The 11570-nt window shown below is 38.2% G+C and overlaps 1 protein-coding gene across 2 annotated transcripts; it reads right to left on the reverse strand.

The window, feature by feature from the left end:
- On the reverse strand, positions 1-2414 carry ATS2 (Phospholipid/glycerol acyltransferase family protein). 2 transcript variants are annotated; one of them, XM_078590815.1, is made up of 5 exons: positions 2262-2414; positions 2024-2161; positions 1530-1936; positions 580-681; positions 1-339 (listed from the first exon to the last, which is right to left on the reverse strand). In XM_078590815.1, the coding sequence occupies exons 1-5, from the start codon at positions 2374-2376 to the stop codon at positions 112-114; spliced, it is 990 nt and encodes a 329-aa protein (XP_078446941.1). In that variant the 5' UTR covers positions 2377-2414; the 3' UTR covers positions 1-111. The 2 variants fall into 2 exon arrangements, with proteins under 2 accessions (XP_078446941.1, XP_078446940.1); XM_078590814.1 differs by having other exon boundaries at positions 2024-2164.
- Positions 2415-11570: the final 9156 nt, after the last annotated feature.

Below are 11570 nucleotides of genomic sequence, written 5' to 3' on the forward strand. Positions count from 1 at the left end.
TTCATCTGAATCTTCATCTTACTTCTTTATTGGAGAACAATCCAGAAAAAATATAAATCTCAAGGCAAAAAATTTACATCTGAGGGAAGATCTATTATACATCGCCTCAAATTAGTGAACTCCAAATCCATTGAGAAGAAGAGTGTCAGCTATAGTACTCCTTGCACTATCCATCAGCTCTTCAGCATTATTTCCTTCCAGAGGCTTGTGAATAACAACCTTCACGTTGCCTGAGTTGAGGAAGCCTTCCATTCCAGAAGGCATTAAAACACCCGTGCCCATTAAAGTAACTGCCACAACAGAAGCCCCAGTCTTTGAGGCAACACTGAATGCACCTTTCTGCAGGCATTAATAACATGTTTATTTTAGATTTTAGATTTATCACGAACAAAATTAAGAGCGTAGTATGAATCGACAGAGAGTGAGAAGGAGATGTGCGACGTCAAATTTTAAAAATCAATACAATTACTTAAAATCGAAAATCTTAAAACCAAATAAAACTGCCCAGTGCATTTCTATTTTGAGTAAACAGGCATGGATAGGAATATAACAAAAAACTTGAGTTCACAAATATCCCACCTTAAAAGTACCCAGTTTTCCATCCTTTGATCGGGTGCCTTCTGGAAAGAAATAAACAGAGGTGCCCTTTTTTACCAGTTCTATGCATCGTTTAAGACAGTCCTGAATAAAAATTATTGAGTCCAAAATTATACAAGTATACTGCAGGACGATTGGAGGAAAATAGTTTCTCAAATATAAAATTCAGATTTGATTATAATTGCCATTATAGAAATACAATTGAAAGGAATAACTTCTCGAGCTTCTTTCAATCAAGTATTCCTACATAAGCTTTCTATTAGATTTTGACAAAAGACAGAGGTTTGATTCCAATAAGGTATTGATACCAGAATGGTCATTGCCATCCACAAATGGTCGTCATCCTTTTCATCATCAGAATAAAAAATCATACTCATCCACAATTTTGTGATTGTCACAAGCACAATGACTCGTCTGCATCATCCCAAGCCACAGATGTCTGGCAATCATGTTAACAGATCATCATCTTATATGTTCTCTCGGCACAGACAAGTGATGAGGACAATGATAAATCTAATCATGGATGCCAAAGTAGGATGCCGATGGAGTATGATGAAATCATCATCGTGATCCACAATTGCATCATTGTCATCGTCCCAAGTGCATGTAACAATGACAGCATGTCATCAACATCTCTGGCTGTGGACCAAGTGAGAAAGACAATGATGAGTCATCATCATCAACCAGGCGCTGACAAATCATTAAGATAATGATTACTCTTCATCATCCCGTCATCATTATCATAATCATCAAGGATAACAACCCATACTTCAGATTTGATTACAGAGCCACAATTGAAAGGAAATATGTAATCTGCAGCTATTAAGTTGTCCCACATAATCTTCATAGCTGATTCCATTTACCATGATTCAATATACTCGGAAGGATTATGACTAAAACTAGATAAAAAATAGATAGAAAGAGAGCATTACCATCTGGCTTCTAGTATCCATCCTTCGAATGGGAATGATCCCCAGAAGGAACATGGCCCATCCAATCACCGGAAACAAGAATATACTTCTCTTGCTGATGAACTTGAAGCTTTTTCCTAGGGTTAGAAGAGTGTATATATCAAGAAAACTCTGATGATTGGAGACATAAACAGCAGCTACATTGTCGGGCGGGAGATTTTCCAGCCCTTGAAATTCTACAGAATAAAAGGGCAAAATTGTCAACCACGCCCACGTCTTGGCAATCCAATGGTGAGCTTTCCTCTGATGCCGATCGCACAAGAGAACAAAAGGGTGCGCCAAAATCATCGCCATGAACAGAAAAATCGCCGTTATTCCAGTCATTAGGTAAAAGCAAATCGCCCGGACTCGTGAAATCCACGGAAACCCTGCCAAAAAACCTCACCACGATTAATTAAACGAACAAATTAAAGAAAAATTAACCCAAATTTCAGGATTTTAATCCTCCCAGGTACCTCTGGAGGCTGAGTTTGCAGAAAAATCAGATGGGTCAGCTATTCCTGCGCTTCCTGCGCGCGCCACAACTTGCAAGCGCTTGATCTTGCGCAAACAAATCCTCTTCCCAAAACCATGAGATCGATTGGAGAAGGGTACTGCTGGAAAGAAGTGACCCCGCATAAATGGGAAGAAAAAATGAAGAAAGTTTGGGAAAAAGGGAGTTTTTTTGGGGTAAGACGAAGAAATTCTTCTAACCTGGGGAGCAAAACGAGATTCCACGGTTGGGTTTTAGCGCTTGAGCGACGAAAGTGAAGCGTTTGGGGACGGGCAGCAGCAGGGGACGCTGCCCGACCCACATCAAATTCATCATTTTCTTGTAGAGAGATGAAGAGAGAAAGAGAAATGTACACATATATACCAAATAAAAATGGGCCTTGTGTAGATTCCTTAAGAACTATAATAAAGGTTGTGGGTTTAGCTGATAATTTTAATTGAATTATCAACTAAAAATGGGCCTTTTATACATTCATTGAGAACTGTAATAAAGTCAAATAGTTGCCCAAAATCTTGAATATCAGCTTGTTTCTTCAACATTTAAGCTTGCTTAAGAAATGGACAGAGAAAGAGAGGAGAGAGGTAATCTGGTGAAAGATACATCGAGCTCATCATTTTATAGTCTCAAAGACTGTAAATAGATAATTTTCTTGTAGAGAGATGCAGAGAGAGTGAGAGAGAGATATGTACAGATATATACAAATTAAAATGGGCCTTTATAGATTCCAGAAGGCCTGTAATGAAGGTTTTGGGTTTAGTTGATAGTATTAGTTGAAGTATCAAGTCAAATAGTTGCCCAAAATATTTGATTCCATGTTAAATTGAATTCCTCATTTTAGGCTTAGAATATGAGTTTGTTTCTTCAACATTTTAACTACATGTTGCATAAGAAAGAGATGAAAAAAGAGAAGAGGGGCTCAGTGAGGTAAAAGAGACATCTAGCTCATCATTTCCTGTCTCACAGACTGAAGAGCGATGCAGAGAGAGAAAGATACTTACATAAATATGATTATTAAAATAGGCCTATAATTAATGTTTTTAGTTTATTTCATGATTTTAGTCGAATTATCAAGGTAAATAGTTATGGATTTAAAACAGAAAATACATATTTCTACATGAAGTATCCATGTAACATAATAAGGGTTTTTTCCCAAATGTGTATATATTTCGTATGTGGAATTATTTGTTAATTCAAATATTTCATAACTATATACATGTTATGTAGAAGTGTCTATTTTGTAAATAGAAAGGGTAAAAAGGTTAAGCTAAATTAATATCAATTCATGTACTGAATCCTCGGTTCATTCATATGGAAATTATTATAATATAAAACTTTACAACTGAAACAATAAATATTAGAAGTGGTTATTCCCAAATATAGTATCAAAAGATATCATTCCTTGATGATATAAGTAATGCATGTAACTGTCATAAATCACACTATTTCTATATGCTACTTTTATATGTATTTATCATTCATATTGTTTCACAAATAAATTTGGTAAGTAGATTTTGCAAAGATGATTTGAGTATATTGATTCTTTCGTTCATAAATCATAAATTATTATAAAAATATTGTGTTTGGAATGATACATATCACAAGCATTTACTATTGGATACACCTTCATTATTAAGATATTATGAATAGGGAAATTTAAGAAAAAATTCTACTAATAAATTATCAAATATAATTCCAAAAATAAATCAAAATTTTTACATATTAGGTTATTTCATTTCAAACAGTTTATTATTTAAGATTCTATAAATATGGTTAGTTAGAATCAAATATATTTTGAGTTGTAATGTTAATTTAATTAACCTTCTGTCATATTTACTGTAGTGGAGGTCATTATTTGACCACATCAATCTCATCTCTACTAAAGTAGGTCCTCTCACCTAAAAAAGTGACAGTTTTATCAGGTTGCTTTAGTCATGTTCCCATTTTTTTAGACTTATCATGCTATACATAAGTCTACTAAAATAGACTTCTCAAAATAAAGTAGCTCCCATCATCAACATAAAAAGTAATCCATAAATATAAACACTTAATACAAATATTATGGCTGTTAATAGATCTATCAAGATAGGAATTTTTATAATAAGAACATGGACCTGAATGTTTGCGCAGTTCATTATGAGTAAAGGAATTTAATATCACAATTTGTTCATTTTGAAGTTTACTCAGAGATTAATTTGTAATTATACATAGTTTATGAATAAATAATATTTTCATATCAAATATAGTTTTTACCCAGTATTTAGGGTACTATAGCATATATATTTTATTATGAGATGATTTATAAATAGGTTATTTTATGATCAAGTATAGTTTCAAAAGTAAATGATAATTTAATATTTAAAATATCAAAGACTATTTCCAAAATAAAATATAAATTAATAAAAGAAAAAAACAACCATAGAGATAATAGATAGCAAATACAATTTATGATTAACTATTTATGTATATAGTATTTTAACCCTATAGGTTATCGAATAATTTTTATAATTATGTTAAAACAAATGTGTATTCAAATGAAACTTTTACTGATATATTTATCTACAAGATTTGTAAATAAAAAATATAATTTAGTCTAATATAGTCTTTAAAAATAAATACCAGTTCAATATTTAGAATTATATGATTTAGTAATTGATAGAGAATCAATAACAAATATAATTTAGTCCGAATTTTTTCTAAATAATGGTTTTCTAATTGAAAATAAATTTTCTAAATAAACAAAAAAAATTTTAAGATAAATAAAACTCTTATATTTTTTTGAAAGAATGAAGTTTTATCAAATAAATAAAACTAAAAATTATTGTTTAATATCATCTAGGGAAATAATTTAATTGTAGAGTGTGTGTGTGTGTGTGAGTGTTTGTATGCAATGTGGAAGCAATATAACTAATAGAAAAAAAAATTTATAAATAATGTTTTTGTAATCAAAAACATTTTTAAGATAAATAAAATTCTAGATTTTACCAAAAGAGTGAAGTTTTATCAAATAAAAAAAATTAAAAAATGATTCTTTAATATAACCTACGAAAATAATTTAATATAGTGTGTGTGTGTGTGTGTGTGTTTGTATGCAATGTGGAAGAGATATAACTAATCGAAAAAAATTTACGATGACATATTTATTAGTAGGGGTTTGATTATAAAAAATAATTTTTGAGATAAAAATGACATATTTAGGAATAAGGTAATTTTATATCAATCATCTAGGTAAATTCAAACTTTCACATCAAGTCACATGGTAGTTAGAAAACATGGTTTTTTTCAAATTTTCCTTCTTCCCAGGCTCCCACATTCTTTCTACCAAATTGGCGATAGTGTTCCCAATTTTATAAAATGTAAGTTTTTGTATCCCAAGCATTCATCTAACATCACTAGAGAACTTGCAAGAGTGTCACACACCAAACACTTGTGAGAGCGTCTTTGTCCCTCATGGCCTAGTTGAAACGTGCATGGGCTTGCCGCACACCGCAGCTAGATGTGGACATCTTTAGGTCGCATGTTAATGCAGAGTGTATAATAATTAATCAAGAAACACATATTTTCACCATACCATTGGGCTTGTGTTGTGGGTAGAGTCCCACACATGGGTTCTAGGGGTGGGGTTTTCACAACAGCCTCTTGTATTAAACAAGTTTATGGGAAAAAGTGTTAGTGAAAAACAATAAGAAGGGGGTTAAATTAGTGATTTAATAAATTATTCATTCATATTTTTCTAAATTCAGCTATTGCATTTCAGGAATAATTCTTGCTACTCTTCTCAATTTGCGACAATATTTTACCAAGGATCTAGAATCAACCTACTTGGTTTCCATAATCTAGCTGAAATGAGCCACTTAGGCTATATATGATCTTTAGCTAAAACCAACATATTCAGTGGTATCCATCTTTAGGTCACATGATTTCTCCGCCAGATAACATTGAATGATATGAATGAAATAACTATATTTCCATATTTTCTGAGGTGCGACAAGAAAAATATTAAAAATAAGAACCTAATACAAAATAAGTCACTTCTTTCAGAATATTTTTGTGAAAGGATGGATCTTTGCCACCATAGTGGTGTGGTCGAAGTGGCATGCCTTCCAGTAACAGGAGGTGAGATAATTGGAGCATTTATCAAGTAGTGTTTATGGAGTTGAAAACTTTGTGTCATCCCATATTAATTTGGCTCCTTTTAAGAGCTTTTAGAAATGTTCTGAAGGTATGAGTTTGCGAGCTCGTTACGAAGTCGATGAATTGAAGTCTGCTAATGAGACATTGCTCTTTGAGATTTTTTGGTGAAGTCAAGCATGCACCTTATCAAGTTCTATCCCCTGGAAAATAAAGTCAAGGAGCCCTCTGGCAGATACACTGATCTTTGGATGAATCTTGATCTTGTTAGGCCCGATGTGTGATGCAGCGATATGGGTGCAGTTTGAATGTCTCGATTGATAAATGTGAGACTTTAGGAGTAGTGGATAAGAAGTCATCAATCATATGATGGAAAGATGGCCTTCGTGGTCCTTCCATATGCGGCTCCAGTATTTTGAAGCTGAATGGGATAACTTTGTTTCCTCTGGAGGGGCCTTGTGCAACAAACCATTTATGGGCGGTCATCCATATTGTAAACTCGAGTAGTCCCCACGAAGCTTTCAAAAAGAGGGGTAGTCTTGTGTGTAAGCATGACATTTATGGTCGAACCACCAAAACTACAAGTCTTTTTTGGTGGGAGGTTACTCTGAGTAGTGCGATAACACGTAAATTATCGGGTTATAAATGGGAAATTTACACTTTCATGCATTAATATAATTATAAATGTATGTTATCAACCTTTCAATCAGTAAACCTATATTTAGAGTGATATTCTGATTTTTGTTGGTTTAATCATATTTTTAAGGATTTCTTTTGACATCATATTCTTAAAGAATTTAATTTTCTAATTCAGAATATAATTTTTATGAATTTTTTGGCCTTATATTCATAGAGATATGCATTTTATAAATAAATATATATATATATCATTCTTTTTCTGACTTATGATTTATTAATATGTGTTTGCCTTGAATAAGTGTCCGTCATGTGTCACCGTTCAACTCGTCGAATGGCAACCAATCATGAGTATCTGCAACAACTAGTTGTGCTAATCATTGCAAAAATTTGGAATTATGGCATCATGAATCACAATGCCACAATACGTCAATCATTATCTGATTGTTTCTTTATTTTTCTTCGCAGGGGAGACGTGGATTAATAGAAAAAAGGGCATGAGTTAAATTTCAATAAATATGACGCGATAGCCGAGAGAGAAAAACATTAAAAAATGCAAAGGAGAAGCAAACAATTGTGGCAATACACGTGGCACATACGTGTATCCCTGTAATCGAGTTAAAGAATGAAAGAAGTTGACTCTACATACGGAAAGGTGTGCCACTTCAGGTAATGGTGAAAGAATATCCCCCCTTTTTTGTATGTGAATGACACTTCTGAGCATGTCATTCACTAGAAAAAGGGGTAAAAGTAGGAATCTTGTGAAGGGCCATTCGTCAACGCGGCCCCACGTCACACAATGGTTAGATAATATTTTAAACATTTTTGTCACTTCCTCTGTGAAATGACATGTGGCATTCTCAGAGCGTGCAATCATGGAAGACAAGGTGATCGCGTCAATGATTAATGGCTGATGATTGGATGACTTAACCGAAGCCAAAAAAAAGATGAAGCGTGAGCGCTGATGATGAGGAGAGAGAATAAATGAAGGGCTAGGATTGCTCCAACTTCAAAGCTAAATATCTGACTATCCATAGGTTTGATACAGCTCCACTTTCCATCTGTACCCTCTACTCTATAAATAGAAGCGTGGATCACTATCAAATTGATCCTTGAACTTGCTTCCTACTCATGCAGGCTGACTGAAAGATAGTGAGTTTCATCAAGTGTGTTCTTGGTGTTCGTGTCGTGTGGGAAGAAGCAATAGAGAAGAAAGGGAGGTTACCTGCACTCGCAAATCATTGTGATCCTAGCAGAATGTAACGATCTATAGTAAGTATCTTCGACTTTGTTCTTTCTCGACATCGCCACTAGCTTGATCAATTTTACTACCATGTCTTGCCATCATATCACCTCCATATGTTCTCTAAATAACATATTCCCACCTTCACGACATCGTATTCTCATTAACTTGTCATTTACCATATTTGTCTCGTTCTCTACCTTACTCCCCTCATTCTTCGTGCCATCATCACTTCATTCTCACATTCACTCAAACTTCTCAAATCCAAATTATCTGATGATGGATGTCTTCAAGCATGTCGTCCGGTCGATACCGAGATGATGCTCTGATACCAAAATGATGTCGGACGTCGTCAAGGACGTCATCCGGTTGATACCAAGATGATGCTCTAATACCAAAACGATGTCGGACGTCGTCAAGGACGTCGTCCGGTCGATACCAAGATGATGCTTTGATACCAAAATGATGTCCGACATCGTCAACGGCGTCGTCAGACGGGTATTTCCCTAAGGAGATGTAACTATGTGATGTCATGAGTCGTTTATGGATGTACGTGCAGGCGCCGACTCGTGGGGTTCATCGTGCTCCAGGGCGAGCGACTGATGACGGTGACGGTGACGGTGACCTCCTAACCCTCGTCGGGGTGACGAAGGAGTCTACGATGCGAAACGGGTTAACCTGTTGGTGCTCTTACGTAACGGACGGGCTCGGCCTGTACCTAGGGAAGACGCTCGTTGGACGCTCTCATGTCCGTTTATACTCTCACAAAATCTATCCCGAGCGCGGTGGAGTGCCATCGAAAAGGCATACAACAAAAGATAGATTAACAAGTGGGCTAGGGGAGCGAGGTACCTATGTGGTGATGTCCTCCCAATGCAGGATGTCGGCGGACGGAGATGGTGGAGTTGGGCCACAGATGGGCACGGCGTCGTGCAACTGGCGGCGGGATGCGGCTCAGGAGCTGATCGCAGGAGTGGTGACGAAAGGTAGGGGCACGGAGCACGGGCGACGGCAACGGCAGCGTGATGACAGCCGCGGTGCAGTGACGGTGCGAACAACAGCGGCATGAACGGCAGCCGCGCGGATGGCGGCCACGCAAACGGTGGGACGCCACTGCGGCGGTGTAATGATGGCGCAGGTGATGGCGGCGGCAGCGACGGCGGCGCGAATGGCAGCTCGAGCGATGGCAGTGACGGCGGCACTAGCGGCAGCTTGAGCGACAGCGGCAATGGCAGTGCCAGCAACAGCTCAAGCGGCGGCGCGGAAATGCGAGCGACAATGGTGTGGCGACGGCATGAGCGGCAGAGAGGTGGCATCTGGCCGGCGCAGAAACTGGCGCGGCACGACATCCAGTGGAGGTGCGGGGAGCATCGGCGGTGTCAGGCGAAAGTGCGGGGCGTCGATGACGTTCGACGGAGGCATGGGGCATGGCGCCGGCATCCAGTAGAGGCGCGGGGCACGGCGGCGACGTCCGGCAGAGGCGCGGGGCACAACGGCGGTGCCCACTAGAGGCACAGGGCGCAGTAGTGGCGCGGGGGGCGTCGGCGGTGTTCGGCTGAGGCGCGGGGCGTGTTGATGGCATGCGCCGGAGGCACAGGCTGCGACAACGACAGCCGGCGGAGGCGCGGGGCACGGCGGCAGCAGCCGGCGGAGGTGCAGGGTGTGGCGGCGGCGGCACCGCGATGGCCGACAAAGGCGCAAGGCGGGGCGGCGGCCTCCGACGGAGACACGGGATGCGGTGACGGCCTCCAGGGAGTGGCGAGGCGTGGCAATGGTGCCCAGTGGGGAGCGAAGTGCGGCGGCAGCCTCCGACGGAGCCGCGGGACGCGGCGATGACATCGAGGGGGGAGTGCGGAGCGCGGCAGCGGACTTCGGCGGAAGCGCAGGCGCACAGCAGTGGCTTCTGACAAAGGCCACGGCGCTTCCTTCCTCCCCCCGTTCCTCTCCTCCCTTCATTCTCTTCTCTCTCTCTCACGTTCGTGAGTGGTGGTGGGTCCCTTTAAATACAACTTTGACCTTTTGATCTTGACCAAGGCATTAGGGCGCCCAATCCATCCCTTATATGGGGAATGGTAATGGGCCCCTTGAAAGAGGTCCAACAAGGGGGCTCACTAGATAGGGGCCCTCTTAAAAACCCAAAAACGAAAGGAAAAAAAAGAAATACAGATGAAATTACAAGAGGGATCAAAACGAAAGGGATGTTGCGAGGATATGGCCCGAAAATCAGAGTTACTAGGGTACCTTTGCCTTCGCCTTGGTGTGCCGATCTGATAGGGCTCGAGCCGGGGGGTGTCGCTGGTGACGGCGTGGGCTTCTGCGTCATCCTTGATGGAGCGAGATCTCGTGCTCCATCATTATCACTATCTAATAACTACTCTACTCCACTTCATATGTTCATATGTTCTTGTCACTTGATTTTGTAATTAGTACAGATCTCATCTCATCTCAATAATCACTACATTAAGAATATTAAATCCTTAATCATCGTCCATGTAGAGATGATCTGTACTCATCACTGACTAAGATTACTAAGCGAGTAAAAGTTTATATTTTTATTGAATAATCTCAAAAATACCCACGATGAGTAAAATTCCTAATTTTCAATAAGGTGCTTGCAACTTTAATAGATCTCTCCATATATTATATCTATACTATATAAAAAGAGAGATGTATTGTGTGAGCAACCCAACTGTGTGTGATATCTGCTTTCTTTATCCACAAGTCACACTAAATATTTCTTTCAGAACCAACTTGCCTTTTTTTCTTGATTTAGAAGAATTTTGAAATACAGTCAGGCCCCCTACTACTAGTTTGACTAGCTAGTGAGTGGTTCATTCAAGCGGAAAGCAAGCTTCTTATTTATCAAGGTATTGTAAGTTGATTGTTCCATGTTTGATCCCCTTACTATCATCACCCTCGACTCCTCACACTGTCTAAAGATCTCAAGAATGGAGATGTCTTCAGCTCCTTCCCTTGATTCTTCTATGTAAGCCCTACTTGCTGCTACCTACTTGAATCAAGATGCTAACAGCATTCTAAAGATCTTACCTCCCATTCTCCTCTGAATCTCTCCAAGATAAGTATTTATGACCTTGGTGGTTTTACCTGAATGCAAGTATAATATACTATAGCTATAGCTCTTCTAGCTCTTTCTTTGATGTTCCCTATAGTTATTTAAAAATATTGTTTTATTGGTTTCAAAATTAAAAAAAAGAGTCCCATTTATTAAAAGTTAGTATTTAAATTTCATGAAATTTTAAAAATTTATCTAAAGTAACCATTTTCAGTTGCAGAAATTTATGAAAATATCTTACAGATTTAATTTATTTATCTCAAAAATGAGTTTCCAGTTCACCTTTATAGCACAGATAATTGAGAAATTAAAATTGTGGAAATGAGTTAATTTTTTTATTCATTTATAGTGGAAACTAATTTTGAATAGACATTTACAATAAAAATAGTTTAGGAGTTTAATTTTAGAAACAATTTAAAATTTGGACTA

The sequence above is a fragment of the Wolffia australiana genome, chromosome 19 (genome assembly GCF_029677425.1).
Source record: "Wolffia australiana isolate 7733 chromosome 19, ASM2967742v1".
Lineage (NCBI taxonomy): Eukaryota > Viridiplantae > Streptophyta > Magnoliopsida > Alismatales > Araceae > Wolffia > Wolffia australiana.

Coding starts and splice junctions, on each gene's coding strand:
- ATS2 (XM_078590814.1), bottom strand. CDS start 2,376: ATGATGAATTTGATGTGGGTCGGGCAGCGTCCCCTGCTGCTGCCCGTC. Junction 2,165..2,261: donor AATCTCGTTTTGCTCCCCAG/GTTAGAAGAATT, acceptor ACTTCTTTCCAG/CAGTACCCTTCTCCAATCGA. Junction 1,937..2,023: donor TGCAAACTCAGCCTCCAGAG/GTACCTGGGAGG, acceptor GTTTTTTGGCAG/GGTTTCCGTGGATTTCACGA.